Source organism: Egretta garzetta, unplaced genomic scaffold, assembly GCF_000687185.1.
Source record: "Egretta garzetta isolate BGI_Z169 unplaced genomic scaffold, ASM68718v1 scaffold280, whole genome shotgun sequence".
NCBI lineage: Eukaryota > Metazoa > Chordata > Aves > Pelecaniformes > Ardeidae > Egretta > Egretta garzetta.
In genome coordinates, this window is record NW_009258219.1 from 477,063 (window position 1) to 493,780 (window position 16,718).

The 16,718-nt window shown below is 38.3% G+C and overlaps 1 protein-coding gene across 1 annotated transcript in view; it reads left to right on the forward strand.

Annotated features, from left to right (window-relative positions):
• The window catches only part of LDB3 (LIM domain binding 3), a 74,312-nt gene that overhangs the window by 38,279 nt on the left and 19,315 nt on the right, over positions 1-16,718 (forward strand). The window contains exon 3 of the mRNA XM_035889234.1: positions 9,385-9,460. Within this exon, the coding sequence (XP_035745127.1) occupies positions 9,385-9,460 (76 nt within the window). The remainder of the gene's footprint in view (positions 1-9,384; positions 9,461-16,718) is intronic.

Sequence of the window (16,718 nt, forward strand, 5' to 3'; positions counted from 1 at the left end):
CTTTTAATCTTTTTGTGACCTCCTGGAGTTTAGTTCTCAGTCATTTTTCAGTATCGGTTTCTAATCAGTTACTTGAGCTACACAGCTGCCCCCAGGCATTTTAGTTCTGGGCCAGTCAAAGTTCATCTTTAACTGGCTGGCTGTCCCACACATACTAGGCCATTAACTTATTGTCCTACAGTATTCAGTTCAGAGTTGAAAAATGAAATGCATGCCAAATCTATTTGTATTTCATACAAATAGGTTTATCTCTTAAATTCACAGTAAATGCAACGCATGAGAGTGCAGTATTATTTGTCAACATGTTTTACTGGAGCATCCACAACATTCATTTGATCTTAACTCAAGGAATCTGATCAGCCTCCTTGGAAAGGATTCACCAAATGTACTGGCTTAGTTTTAGAAAGTGCTGTAACATGAGTGGACCTCATTCTGCTGGGACAAACATTCCTGTGACACTCTAAGACTCTTGCCTTGGCGTCACCGTGTGCTGCTGGAGAGGAGCAGGAGAGGTGCAGTATCTCTGTGCTGGGTGTGTGGTGACACAACCTCCCCCTCCCAGGGCATGCCAATGATGCTACCATTCACTTCCGATCACAATTGATTGTCATTTGGTGGAAAAACATGAGCTAAATAATCCTTTTCTCTAGTGGAAGTGTCAGAGGCAAAGCTATGAGAGACTTATGGTAAATATTTAATAGCTTTCCTTTTTTGTGCAGCACTGCAAGATGGCTGATCCTGCAGTATTTATTTCAGGCCTACTATAAATAAAGCATGTGGTGACAGCAAACTGCAAGCAAGGGGAATTCAGTGGTTATTGTAAACTGCTTTCTTTTGTCTGAAGCTGTGAATAGTAACCAATTCTGTGCATGTTTTACGTCTGCTGATGGGCACTTTTTAAATCAGAACCAGATTTAGGCTGCATTTATGCTCGGAAGAATTAGAAGAGGATATCTATCCCAGCTTAAGAGTAAATTGAAACTACATAAACAATATTGATGAAAACATGGTCTGAAATGGTTTCTACAGAATAGTCTGAGTACCACATTTCCTAAAAGCATTGTAGGAGATGATTAGTAAAAACAAACAGAAAATGAAAATATGGATTTGGATTTTTTTCCCTTCTTTGAATGAGTGTTACATTCATCATACTATTGATGTTTTCATTCAGGGACTACTGACATACTAGAAGTAGAATCTGAGCCCATATGAACTTGACTTTTTTTTTTTTGAAAGGTACACTAATGCTGATGATAATTTGCTAGTGTTTGTATTCAGCATTGTGACTATATCTCCTGAAATCCATTCTTGGAGTGACTTAAGTTTTTCCTGGTTGTTCCTGCCTTTCTGACTGCAATCTTAAAACTATGGAAACTGAATGCCTGGTGCCGAATGACTGATCTTTGGATGAGGCTGCAGCAACACTTTACACTCAGGAGTCCCACCTGGGACTCAATAGTTAGCATAGCAGCACTTAAAAGTTTAGAGAACAAGAACCTCATCAAGACTCCAGTAAGGATCTTTGAATTACTGGATGCAGAAGTTAGGTGGTTGTGACCAGGTCAGACTAAATTAAGAATATGAATGCCTGCCTGCTGTCAGAACACAGCGTTTAACAACTCAGCCTTAAGTGTTGACAAAGCTGTGCCATTTGCATTTGATAACATTTGACTGGAAATTATGGACTCTTTTATCATATTTTCAAGTACAAATATGTTCTTATTGCCTTGGAAATATAGCCTGAAATTAGATGACACTTTAAAAAAAAAAAATCAAATAAGAGTATAAAAAGAAAAAAATAAAAAGTGAATCTCTGTCCTTTAATAGGTTTCCTTGACTTCTACAGAATTTATGTTTAAATATGTCCATGTGGTCACAGTCTGTGTTGGAGCCCTCCACAATTCACTCAGTGAACACCTTAGCCTGTCAGTAACTGTGTGTACCTGTACTGGGGAGAGGTATTACAAAATCTACCTTTGGAAACATAAGAAAAGCAGAGTAGTCAAACAGCTGCTTATGTGCTTTACTGAATCACAATGTATATAATTTCAAAATTTTAAGCAGATTAGTAGATGAAGGAGAGGAACGCTAATGGTGGATGTGACATGTGATACTAGTTATTTTATTTTGCTTAGACATGTGACTCTAGAACCATCTGCCACCAACAGCCAAGGTTTCCTCCCCAAACTTCTGACGATGCTGTGTGCTCAAAGCATTAAAAAAATGTATATCCTACTAATGGATTAAGAAAGCTACCATGTATTACTGTGAGCTGAGAGAGGTGGTCCTCCTTCACTCCTTGTGCAATAGAGGTGCATCTCATTGCATGCCCGCTTGTCTCTGTGCAGGTGTCAAAGGACAGTAAGGCTTGATAATAGCTGTCATGCTGGTATTTGGACAGGGATGTGAGTTACTGGTTTTGAGTAGTAACATTTAATGCTGTTAAAACTGATGAGCAGCTTTTTCCATGGTATCAACGTCAGTCACTGCAATAAATATATTCCTTACATGAGCAGTTTAATTGAGTGGACTGCTATTTACACTCACTGCATAAAGTGTTCTTAGTTTTAGAAAAGAGCCTGGACATTGGATATATGCCAAGGCTTTAAAGGGCAATGAAGTTTTCATTACAACAAGATTCTACTTAAGGATTAGAACTGTTCTCAGAGTGCACATCACTAATACCAGCTTAGAGGTGAGGTTAGAAATCATTGTTTTATTTGTCTGAGAAATATTTTCTGGATGAGCTAGAGATAATCTCCATGTGAATCCTTTCATATTATTGCACTCACGATGGAAAGGTCAAGGTGGGTATCACGGGCACATCTCCCCAGAGTCAATGGGCCACCAAAACTTACTAAATACAGACATGATAGTTGCGATCTTTCAAACAGTCACTGGTTGCATTCTGCCATGAGGAAGTTGATGTGTTACCCACAGTGTTGCAGTAGACAGGAAGGTGCCAATGTATTAGGGCTTGGACCTTTTCTTATCGATTAGCATGGTCATGTAAAAATGTAAATTATACACTCAAAGCTAACTGGAATAGATGAAACAATATTTTTAAGAAGTGGAATGAGGAATTGTTCAGTCAGGTAAAATACTTCACTAGATCAATCTTGTAATGTGTTATTTGTGCATGTGAGGTTTGTAGTTCCGTTTGGATCCTTTACTATAGTGTTTCTTGCCCACTAGCCACTATAAAAGCTGATAGGCCTTATTCTTCTTTCACAAAATCTTAATCATTGGTGTCCCCGTTGTTTCTTACAGCAAGGTCTGTTTTGCCTGGCATTCAGTCATCTTCAGGGGCTGGCTACCTCTTTGTGCCTGTCCTCTCCCTGGCTGGTGTCTGTTGCGGCATGGCAATACTGCCATGGTACAGCTGGGTACAGGCTGGCCCTGTGGTGTTTCTGCATGACTGTAATGACAATGTGAAACAGTGCTTGAGTACCACAAAAGGAAACAAATTCTTTTAAGTCCTGGCTGCCTTCCTTGACTTAGCAGTCTAAGACATAGAGTGATAACGAAATCTGAAGTCAAATGTGAATTTGGATTGGGTTAACATTAAAAATTCAGGTAAGTAGCATCATGATTATAATCTATGGGTGAACAGTCTCAAGTAAAAGTAGTAAAATATCATATTTGTGCTTAAAACAAAGCAACTTAGCTGTGTGAGAGATTTGAATCACAATATAGTGATGTCAACGAGGTTTTGCGAGCTACAGTAGATCACTGTATAACTGAGTGATCTATTTGGTAATTCATCATTAAAGCAAACTAATTTTCAAATTCTTATGGTCTATTTCTTATTACTTAGACACAAAGTTGTGGATTTTATATAAAGTAATGTATTTTTTCAACAGTGTTGATGGCAATACGCCTCTACATACAAATTCAATCCCTGATAGCATAAACAAGTTCTGTAACTGGATGAAATTTCCTGGGGATGAACCCACATTTCTTTATGGGTTATCTGAGTTTTCAGTAGTGATAAGGAGAGGAAAGGTATGGAAATGGTTTAAAAACAGGGCAAAGACAGAAAGAAAAGGACAGCAAGAAAAATATCTTGCCTGAAAAAAAGGTGTCCATGCTTCATGGAGGTTAAGTGTAGAGCTTGCTATGTGTGTTAGGTGAGTGCCAGGCATGTGCTCAGCATCCTTACTTTGTGCCCTTTGGTGAACTGTCACACACAGAGCAGAGCTGCAGGGATACTGGCAGAGCCTCCCCATTTGCCCATAGGAGCTGCTGGGACAGAGGAATTTTAGGATTGGTATCGAGTCAACTAAGAGAAGGTGGAGGCATCGGTAGCCAGTTGCTCCATTCAGGAGGGAAGAGGCTGGAGGAAAGAATATGGGGCAGTTCAAGAAAGAAGGGATTTTGCATAGCAGCAGGGAAGGGAAGAATAAAGAAGATGCAATAGGCACGGTGCAGATGCCACAGAAGTAGAAAGGGTCAAAGAGACCAGGAAAGTAAAATTTGCTTTTCCAACATTTTTAATACATCCTCCTTAAAAATAATCTGTTTTACGCATACTGTCTCCAGTTCCCTTCCTTTCCTTCCTTTCACAAAATCTCCAAGGCTTCTTCCATTTTTCCTGTCCCTTTCTATCCCATAATGTTTGCAGCTGCTCCTGACTCAGATACCTTCTAATGGAAAATGGATATTGCATACTTCCAAGCAAATTCTTTCATACATTTTTTTTTTGATAGCAGCTTCCCTTTAGGTTGGTGCCATTTATGCATAAGAAGTTTTTGTCCATATAGTGCTGTCAGTGTGGACATTAGGTCTGGAAAGCATAATTGCCTGTCTTGCAATCCGAGTGCAGCACAATGCAGGGAAATAATTAACAAATCAGTCATCAAGCCAAATGTTAATATTTGCATTTGCCATTGATATATGGAGAGCAAAACTGCTGATGAAAATACTTTCCTATCTCATTGCAGGCACAGATGATGTCCTGAGAGAGGGAAAAGTAGGTCTCATCCTAGCCCCAGAGTGATCACAGTTATATTTGAAGTACTGTGAAACGTTCAAGGTTTTGTCTTTGATTCTCATTGGAGTCACTGAGACTGTTTGCTGATGTCCCAGGCAGGGCTTAGAGAATTGAACCACGGTATCAGGAGACTCAAGATTGTCTGTGCAAGACTTACAAACAAGAAGCAGCTTCTGTTTGGCTACTTAATTCACTGTTTAGCTGAAGATTTAACTGACGTGTTACTGATCTTAGCACTAATTAAATGGACACATCAAGTTGATAACCATGAGTAATATTTAGTCTGTCCCTGTTATGTCCCCCTCTCTCCCACCCCCACTAAATTGCCAGTAATATTATGCATTAAAACAGATATATATCAGAAGCCCATTTCTACACTCTCTGTTTTGCATCTTGCTACGTGCTCGCCTGTTCCACTCCAGAATGACTCATTTCAATTTGGTGATAAAGAAAGTATGACAAATGTTTTCTAAGCATTTCTGACCCTTATCTAGTCTGTTTTATTACCTTTCCATGCACTTGATGCCTTTTCTAGTGGTTGAAATATTAAGATACAATTATTAAGATGCTCTATGAGGTATAAATAAGTGCTTATGTGTAACAAAATGAAAGCAAAAGCTTACTGTAAGAAAAGAAATGTTGATTTTAGCTGTCCTGAGAATTAGAAAAGAGAAGACAGACACTGACTGGTAAAGATATGAAGTATAAAAAAGCCACATGAAGATCCAAAAGAGCTATTATCTCTTAGATCATGTCATCTCTCTGCAAATACAGTGTTGTGCTCCCCTGAGGACATGGGTTAAACTGACAGTGCATTGCAGAACTCTCTTGCAGCCCTTCCTTAGCCAGGCAGCTCCTCTTAATGCAGTTGACTCCTAATGAACCTTTGTTGTGAGTGCAAAAATACCAGGACTGAAGTAAAGTGCTCTTCAATTAAAGATGTATTTAGGTGGGTGGGAACAAGTAGAAATTTTGACAGCCATATCAGAAGTGCTACCAAAATTGAACTGCTTTGCAAATTTACATTTGAACTTCATTAAGAAACAGAACCAGTATTGAAGGAGAGGGGTGGCGTATCTCTGGAAAGGAGGATAATTTAAAAAAAAATACCAGAATGATATATTTTTTCATTAAAACTGTTTTGAGTTTTCATTTTGAAATGAGGTTTTTGTTTCCATTTTAATTTTGAAAATACAGAAGAAAATGTCTAAAAGTTGAGATCAAATTAATTGCTTCAGAAAAACAATCTTGATGGAACATTTCAATGTCAAATCTAAAATTGTCACAGTGATTTGTGAAATTTGGACTTTCATCCTCCTCGTAGCCCTACTAAGCAAGTACACTCCCCATGTGTTTGGAATAAAATAATTTTGCAATCAATGGATTAAAATGTAAACCTGGACACAGATGTTTACAACATCATCACTTGAAAAGCAAACTTAGGTTGCTGCAGGATTTGATTCATCTAGTGAAAGAGGAAGGAAAAAAAATGTCCTGAACTTGCAGATGTTTTTCCTGGAGGAGTAATAGCTCTTATGTAAATAATCACTTTATTCTCTAAGTACGTACACTTTTATTCCACAAATTGACTTCACCTCTTCTGCCCTTTTCTCTGGTGCAAGCCTCTGCTAAATCTAGCAAGCCTCATCACTCTCTTTTGAAATATCAAAGCTATAAACATCCAGGGCAGTTATGTAGGAACCTCGTTGTTTTTGAGGTTTCAAGATGTTACTTTAAGTTGGTGTGAAATAAAAATCTTGCTTGGATAGCACTGTGAATGACAGTTCTAGCTTATCAGTAACATGGAAGAAATACAGCTTTTTAACATCATCTTCTGTGGTCAGGTAACGAATGAGGAAAAAACAGACATACAATAAACAACAGCAGTGATGGAGTAGTCTGGTAAATAAATTCCTTTGCTGCAATAAGAATTTTTTCCACTTGTGCACCAGATATGCAGTATGTGGTTGTTTGCTATACCTCTGTCCGTGGCAAACAATGTTTATAGTGCTGAGCAACTTTGGCACTAAATTTCATGATCAGTGAGCAGAGCGGAGGAGGGGACACTTAGTGTCTGCTTCGCCTGGCTGTGGTCTTGAGGATGCCCAGGTCCCCCCTACCTAACTTCACAGAAATAACTGGGTATACCCAGAAATGACACCAACGGAAGGAGGATCACAATATCCCCCTAAATCTTTGTCTGTTCATAAATTGCCACCATCAATTTTCAGCAACTCTGTGTTCTGGGCTGCAGCTGACTTTTTTTTTTTTTTTCTTTCCTTTCTCTTTTTTGCTGTCTTTCATGATGCATGTGCATGTCTCATGAATATGATTTATTGTTTCTCTTTTTAAGCTAAAATGGCTGGAGGAAGGGTATGACACTCAATCCTTAGGGAAGATCAGTTGGTAACTCGTCTGAGGAAAGTTTGTTCTAGGCAGTTAGTGATTAGCTCTTGTTCTTAAAACTTGAAGGCATGTATTTCTCAGATAATTGTATCTTGGGGATTATATTGTGATATATTCCAACTGTGAGTATCAATGTTGGTGCCTTTTACCATTTTCTAGCATCTTGTTTCGAGAATAGTTTGTCAGGGAATTTTACAGGTTAATTGCCTATTGTTTAACAAAATGCCAGTTTTCATTGTCTCCCCAAACTGCATTCATTGTCATAGTATCTCATTGTGACATAGGCCTCTATTACATAGTCTTTGTTTTCAGCTCTCAAAGTAGCATCGTTTCCATATATATGGAAATCTTCCAGTTCCTGTAAGGATTACTCCTTCTTCCTAGGTTTTTTTTGTTGTTGTTGTTCACTCCTGCTTATGGAAATACTTAATGTGTCACAGCTAAAGCTAAATACACAGCTCACTGCAAAGCTAGGTATTAATGCAGGGAACTGCCACTGTGCATAAGCCCAGGTTTTGTCTAGCTCAGCTTTCTGCCTCTGATAGATGCCACTGGTAAGTATTTCAGAGGAAAGCGCAACACAGCCCTCAGTAAGGAAATAACAAACCTAACACAGGCTTCCACTATCAGTCTTTTAAGTTGTGCTGTGAAAAATGTGAATCTGTATGGCTACTTATTTTTACTCAGCCTAAAGCAGCTGTAGGGGTTTTTGTTGTAAGTATAAATATCTAATCCTTTCTGATATCCTGCTGTTCTCGTAGTCTCAATGATGTCTTGTAACAATGAGTTTCACCGCAGGTTAATCAAGTACTCTAGGAAAAAATGTTTGCCTTTATCTATTTTATATATGTTGTCTTTTCAATTTCACTTAATGTCCAGGAACGTAGCTTTATTTCCCTTTTTCTACCATTCATTATTTTCTAAGCCTCTGTAATGTCTTCCCTTATTCATCTCCTGTCTAAAGCAAACAATTCCAAACATCTCAGTCACTTCTATTTGATTTGTATGCCTTAGTACTTTTATTTTGTTTTGTACCTGTCAAAATCTTAAATTGTACTTTTTAAAAATAAGAATTCCAGACATAATCCTGGTCTGTAGGTTGGCTATAGGATATTACTTGTATAATTCTGATTCTTCTGACTATTTTTACATTTTCCATTTCATTTTCTCTGGTGATTCTACGTGTACTGGAGAGATTTCAGGGGTATGTTCAGTGCCATGCAGGTTCTCGCAACACCTCCCACAAATGCATCTTCACTTACCTGAGCATCCTAGAGTGCTTCAGTTAGCATTTGTCACTGCTTTCTTTGTTATGTTCCAATGAAAGGGCAAACTGTCTGTTTTGGAAGCATTTTAGTCGGGTTTATTTTTGTTTTTTAAATGATCACGTATGTGTATTTGCCAAATACAGGTGAAAGGCGGGCATTTGGAGTGGAGTGTGGTTAATTCAGTAGTCATCTGCTTTTGAAACTAAATTGTCTGAAATAAAGCCCATGTTTCTTCCTGCAGAGAGGTTTAAATTATGGTAGTTGCTATACAGTTCAAGCTATTAAATACTAATCTTTTGAGTAGTTGGTCTTGAGATGCCTCAGTAGCAAAGTTTAGTCTCTGCATTTGAAGACATTTCTAAGTCCCTTTTTCCAGAGTGCTGCTCAAACCTGAATTTATCTAGTTGTGGCTGATTGTCATCTATGAAAATGCAGTTTGTCACAAGGTACTGGAAAACAGATGATCTCCCAAGTCAGAGGCTGCTTTCTGTAAGTGGTGGCTTTTCATCATTCAGAGAAACTATATCAAACTTTTTCTCACGCTTAAGACCTTTGTAAATGAGGGTGTAGAAAAAGCCTGATGATCACTAGAAAAAGTCTAGGCTATGCTTAGCTTTCACTCCTGATGAAGCAGCATTTTTGCATGCAAGTAGAGCTGAAAGAAAGCAGTCCAGATTGGTAATTCTTTTTTCTTTTTTTTGGGGGGGGTGTCTCCAGGTCTAAACGTCCAGTGCCAGTTTCAACCACAGCACCCAGAATTGACTCTCCCAGGGCTGTAATTCCCCACCAGAAGGTATGTAACGCATTTCTCCTCAGCCAAGTTAATACCATTTTTATCTATTGCAGTGAAGGCAAATACCTACTACAGGAAATAGTTTTTGCCCGCCCCAAATAAGCAAACATTGAATGAATGCACAGGCAGCAAAACTGCCACAATGCAGTGATATTAGTGATCTGTATTTTGCTCATTTCTGATTAGCAGAACCAAAGCATACAGCTGTCCTCTGATGTGATCTGGTCTAACCCCTTCTGAGCAGTTTGTTTTCATCTAGGCTGCAAGAAGCTACCAAAGCTTCTCAAAATATACATTTGCTTTTGTAGATTGTTGGGGAAAAAAAACATTAGACTGTGCCTCAATGTATCCAAATCCTGGCTACAACTGAAAATACACTAACTTGGAAACAAAGGCATTTGAAAACTTGCATCATATTGCATTCTTGTCGCATTATTCAAAAGACATGAGAATAAAAAATATAGAGGATAAGTCAATTTAATGAATAACAGCAAGTGGCAGAGGAAATGGATGGCTTGGTTTCTGTTGTCAAAGCTAGTCATCTCCCGTAAAATAAATGTTCTTATTAGAATAAACAGCATTCATTGACTGTACTTGGCAACTCATCATCTGTATCTTTGGAGGCACTGAGGAGCAAGATGGTATATATCCTTAGGCTCAAGCATAGGGTAGGACATTCGTATTGCTGATGCATTTAGTTAGATAAATGGAGAGGAGGTAAAATCTCCACTGCTGCAACTTTACCACTTCTGTGGCTGCCAGTTCCGTCCCTAGCATGTAGTACAAATAAGAAACACTGAAGATCAAAATACGTGGGGAATTAGGTGATGTTCTGCTGGTTTTGGCAGTTCTGACTTCCACGGATCAATTTTAAGTAATTTTTATAAACACCATGCTTTCCAAATTCAGAGCTCAGAGGGTAACATCATCCCTGCAAATATGTTCAAACCAACAGAAGAGAATGCACTTGGGGAGAATAATTTGATTCAATTTTATTTTTTCAAATTTGAAATGAACCTGTCTGGTCGTTTATTAGTTGAGACAGAAATAACATTATTTTGCTCCTAATCTTGTAAACTTTTTGGCAAGGGAAGATGAAATTAAAAATTTATTTTGTTCAGAGTTGTTTCTGCTTACATCATGAATTTATAGAAGCTATCTTGGAGAAAGCTATTGGAAGAGTCACCAAACAGTACTGTGAAATTCCTAGAACAAAAATGATGAATCATTCTTTTAGTTAGACTGGTGTTCAACTGCACCAGCAAAGTAATAGGGACAGGAAAGGGAGAGAGTACTTAGTTTCCCTTAAGAACTACAGAGAATGCTGTTAATTTTCAAGGCAGCCAGTAGATACATCTCTTCAGAGTTATTCACCAGTACAAGACTGACAACTATCTTTTGGCACCCTCAATAGCACTTGCCGCAGGTATGACAAATTTGCTTACTTCTACCACAGGCACATAAAAGCTTTTATACATCAGATTTTCATGACTCTGTATTAGGTGCATTAGGTGTCAATTGTAAAAATACTGCCATAGGTGTTCAAAGCTGTTTACCACAGAAAACATTGTCCTCCCTTACCTATCTACCCTGTAGAAAAGTTAACTCCACGCACTGTAAGTTTTTTTTAAAGGTCGTAAAAGTGCCTTTGACATGAAAGCTATGAGGTCACTTTAAATTTCCCATTTGAACCCTTCAGAGAGAGATGAGGATCAAAGGACCCAACCCTTTTTCAGGAGCATGTTGTCTCACACTTGAGCACTCTGCCTCAGTGCTTAGGAAAGGTTTATAGGAGGTGTTGGAGGCGGTCTATTCTGAATGGGCTACAGGCAGTACTTGCAGCTGGAAAAGAGATTTACTGGAACCTTTCTGGAGGAAAAGGGTGGCATCTAGGAGAAGGTATGTTGTGAAACAGGGTATCTAGCAGTATTCAGAAAGGTCGTCTTAGGTGTAGGGTCTTTGGCCCAGGGGGAAGAGATAGCAGTAGAGTGCTGGAGTAGAGGGCCCTTTACAGGTCAAGAGGAGTGACATTTGTGTCATTAGTACACACTATAGACAACAGTAATTTTTAACTGAAGAAAAATTCTTCTCTGAGGGTGGTTTGGAAGGGAATGAAGGCATTGAACCATTGGAGAAGTCTCAAAATCCAGAATAAAAAGTCTTTACAAACAGTGGTATGGGGATGTTGCAATAGGGTATGTTACAGTGAATATACTTTAAAAATCAAGGTTTCTTTTCTTGTCCCTTTATTATTTCTAGTAACAGTATCACTGTAGAAATGAAGAATTCCATGACACATAGGCAGAAGCTGTCACCTCCACATCACTGCTTGGCAGTGTTTAGACTCTGATGGTTCACATGAAGTGAATGTGATTACATTTCAAAAAACAGCAAAAAGCTACATTACACGACAGTCACGGCAGTGTTGTCCTCAAACATCGGGAGAAGTTTTTCTCATCTTTCTCTGAGTCAAGGTTAAGGCATGGCAATGTTAGCTAAAAATCTGCATGTGCAAGTTCAGTGTCCAATTTAAACGATAAATTCTCTTATATATTATTGCTGATCTGGTTGCAGCTTCCACTAATTTTCAAGCATGTATTTCTTCTTTGACTGCTATGATCATGGGTTTTTGTGTTTTAGAAGAGTAAGTATATATTATTTTACAAAGATGTAAGGAAGGTATAAAAACCCCAGAGTTCTTCATCATGATAGAAATTTTTCTTCATTCCACAAGTAATGTACATTCTCTCCTTTCTTTCTTGAGCTGATCAATGTTATGGATGATACAGGTTCTGCAACCATAAGTATGGCGTCAACTGAGCTGTAGGGCTATTATTAGAAATAAAAGGTTGATTCACAGTTTCGCTATCTCAAACTTGAAACAATTTTCATTTAGTTTAGTCAAATCTTTTTGATTTAGTCAAAAGATTTAGTCAAGTCTTTTGCACAGGCATGGCGTAGCTGAAAAACTGGTACTGTGTCTTCCAATGTAAATTTGTTTCTCACTTCTCTGATACATAAGAAGGAGTATTTGCCTTTCATAGACATTGAATATTGATAAAGAAAAGAATAATAATATTTCAGAATGGAAACGGAGCTGGTTCATGGCTTCCTTCTATTCCCAAATGTTTGAGACTCCTCTACATTTATCAATTTTAAGCTCATTCACTGACATTACACTGGGAAATTAAAGTACAGTTTTCCCCTCGTAGTAAGGGGTTGCTGCAGGATCACAGCATCTTTCTTGAGAGAAGCAGCCCATTGCTCGGTGTCAGAGCCTCCTCTTCTGGTCAGCTGAAGGGTAGCATCAGACTTGCACAGTTTGAAATGTTAGCTTGCTTTTCCAGCCACAGAGACTGAAACAGAATGGGATGAGAGAGATGGGGAAACAAGGGAACGTTTGTTACTCTTGGCTGCATTTCACGTGATGTAATGCTAAAAGCTGTGCTGCTGCTCAGTGTTAGAAATTTGACCTTCACATTTAGAGATGGTTTCAGAAATGCTGCATTGATCTGGTTTTGCCACTGAACTGGAGAAAAAAAAATCTAAAATATCCTACCGGGAATAAACTGAATGAGAGATTCTTTGTCAATCACGAAAGGAAAGAGCTAAATAAGCTGATTACTGGGCAGTAATTCTTTAGAAGTTACACAGCTGCTCTCTTGGACACTTCCTGTTTCATCCCTTTTCCCCTGAACACAGGGAAAGCCACTACCTTAAAACTACCACAAATATTAACTCAAAATGGAGAATGCTAACCTGGCACTGCTGGGTTCCTAGGAATTGTAGTGTTGAGTTACCAGCATGCTGGTATTCCAGCTAGAAACTGTTCGCGGAGTGAAACCAAAACTCCATTCATGTCATAAATGTGAGCAAAATCATTGACTGTCATTTTTTTATGGTAGTCCTATAATTTTCCCTTTGCCTGCTGTTAGTGTCTAGTAACACCAGAACTATGAAAATGCCTTAGGATTAAGGAAATACCTGGCATTTCTCTCAACAGTTGAAACTGATACTTTATAATCAGATCTTCTTGAGCATCCTTTTATTATGGGGTTTAGAAAGGAAATCCACAGTTAACATAGATAAAAGCCACAGAATTTTCAGGGTAACAAACAAATGTAACTCTGGCATATCCTTTTTCTTCTCTATTGCCTCTGTATTTTTAAAAAAATATTTCTTTTGTCATTCTCTGCTAGCTCATAAAATTCATTTGCACAAGTTGTGGCTTAATTTATTAACATGGCCTTGTGCATTTGTGCCTCTTCTACAACACGTTTTTAGTGAGAATCCCTCTTTTCTGTCTGTTTAATGATACTTGGAAGCTTGCAGTAGGCCACTTAAAGGTTGGTTGTTTGCTCTTTTCTGTGTCAGGATATAATGACTGAAGTATGTAATTCAAAAGTATTTATTTAAAAAGCCATAGTCTGAAAAATGCTTTTAGGATTATCTATTTCTACAGGCTCAGGCAGCTATTGATGCCAGCTAAAATCTCTTCCTGTTTATTACTAAGAAAAATGTTCTCAGTTCATTTAATTTTTGATTCAAAAAGTCTTAAATGTATTTAATGTTATGATTAACTATATCCTTAGACTGTTAGGGGTTTTTTTTGCAATTAATTTTAATTAATTAGGCCATATTATCTTGATTTTTAAAATGTAATCTCCCTAAAGTTAAATATGCAATACAAAAAATCCAAGAGGAGAATATAAAATATTGATCTTTCTAGTGAAGTTTAGTGTCAAAATCAGTAAATGACATTAATGATAACTAGTACTAGCAAAAGTAGAAAGTCGGAGGCCAAATTATTCTTGGGCCTATGTTTCATGCGAAGCTATGGGTGAGATGCGTGTAAGATGTTAAAAATGGCAACTGAAGCAGTGCCAGCCCAAATGAGGCAAAATGTCACTGCAGGCCACCACCTGCTCTTGTACTGGCTTTCACTGAGGGCAGATGGTGGGCTCGTCCCCTCTTCAGGATAATGTCCCTGCCTGTCCCTGTCCCCCAGAGCTGGGCTGCAGCATGCTGCCAGCGTTACTGGCGGGCCTCTTAACTGTGAGCATCATAGCATCTGGATACCAGCTATGGCTGCAGCATACCTAGCTCCAGAGGGAGAGGGTGAAGGGACCCTTCTCCTGTAGCAAAAGCAATGTAGCCCAAATCAGGCTGGAGCCAGGAGCTTCTGAGATAAACTACAAATTGATATTATGGCTCTAGAGAAATCTGTAAATTGCCAAGCATTCAAATAGTTTGTTGGGTACCTCAGCTATAGATTTTTTTTTTTTTTATCCAAAGCACATAATTACAGACAACAAAAGTGAAGAATAAAACAGCTTTTGAAACTATATAATTCATTATTTTAAAATACATGCTGATGAGTTCTAGCACTTGGGATGCTAGGTTCAAAAGACAAATATTAAAGAGATGTTAAAAAGAATCAGTGTTAGAATCTTGCTATTCATGTTCTGGTCACTGAGCCTTTAGAAGTTAAAGAATAAGAAAGCTGAGAGTAAAGGTATAAAATGTCCTCCTGAAAGTGAAGTTTGTATTCCTCTTTGATAAAATTCCTCATACTGCAGGTAGGCAGGCTTCCAAAAAGTACAGAGCTGTGGTCACTACCTACTGCCAGTAGCTGGAAGGAAATGAGGCAATTTAACCCTAAGGGTGCTCTGTGCTTCCCATGAAGTGTTGAGTACCCTCCAGTCCTAGGGATTTAGGGGATGCTGCACCAGAATGAGCTTGAAGCAGTGATAGGGTGTTCTAGGCAAAATGAGCCCAGAAGTTTTACATGAAACTTCCTCAGAACTCATGCAACAGCTTAGTTCCTGCATTGTGTTGCTGAAAAAGCAGTATTTTTCTTTTTTGATATTACATTTTGTTTTGGTTTCACTAGGCTGCATTAATAGCAAATCATTTGTGAAACTGAAGTGTAATACTGCATTTTTCCAGGATGAGGTTTTGGTAGAATGTTTCTAATTTGAGCACCAGCACAGACTTCTATGGGTATAGCTATTGTAGGAGAAATTCCTGGGACTTGGACTAAGACAAGACATCCTGCTGTCCTAGTTAGGAATATTATCTGGGACATGACTATAGGATCATACACTCATCATCTACATACTCATGCACATATTCATTTGAGTGGAAATTATGCAGAAATGATCAGAATAGAAGCATCCTATCTGTTGAGCAGTACCTGTTCTCAAGTCCTGTTGGTCTACCTGCTAACCATGCTGCATGGCCTAATTAGCATGAACCAGAGCCTACGAAAGCAGTGCAATGTGTGGGCTTCAGTAACTTGAAGTGTACTCATGGAGAACAGAACGCTGTGGTTTAGAATCATTATGTGTTTATAATAATGGCATTGACTTTTCGGTTTGTATATTATCTCAAATGATTCTGACCTCAAGACTTTTTTTCAGATTTCTTAATTATCCTAGAAATTAATGGTCAGCGTTGTCTTTACATAAAACTATTGCTATGAGGTTGACTAGTAGCAAATGCTTTTTTAATGTTAAGCTTTATTTGTTGATTTCAACTAAAACCCAGTAAAAAAAAAATGCCTGAGTATGTTTTGCTTCCCTTATTTTGAAACAATGCATTTCTTTGTTGAAAATCTTCCCTGAAAGCTTGGACGCTTTGGCCCCAATCTATTTACTGCAAGTTTATCAATATGTTTAGAAAGCAGTAATTGCAGATATGTTATTTTTGCATGTGTTCTATGATTGCTCTTTTCTTTTTTTTCTTTTCTTGGCCTGCATGTTTGCTACTACAGGAACCTGCTTGGGAAATGAATGGCAACAGAGCGACCTTCAGTCCTCTAACTAACACGGCGACTGGGCCTATGGGTAGTATTTTAGCAACCAATGGAACGTTTTCAGGCTACCTCAACAAGCAAGAGATCAGCTTTTCAAATAGCTCTTCCTACTTAAAGACTACCACAGTTAGATCTTCCATGTCCTCTCAGTCTGTGACTCCTGACATTTCACCTGCAAAGAGTAACCTAGGTTCAAAACTAAGCCCTGTATTGACTGAGGGCAATAATCCTTTACACCAACTGAGCCCTGCAAAGCAGTATAACAACCCTATTGGCCTTTACTCAGCAGAGACTCTAAGGGAAATGGCTGAGATGCATAAATTAAGTCTCAACCGAAGGGCTTCGGAAGGTGGACTTCCTAGAGGGTAGGTAACATGGTAAAATATTCAATATTTCAATAAGTAATGAATTTGCTGAAAAATGAATGTAAGAGTACCTACC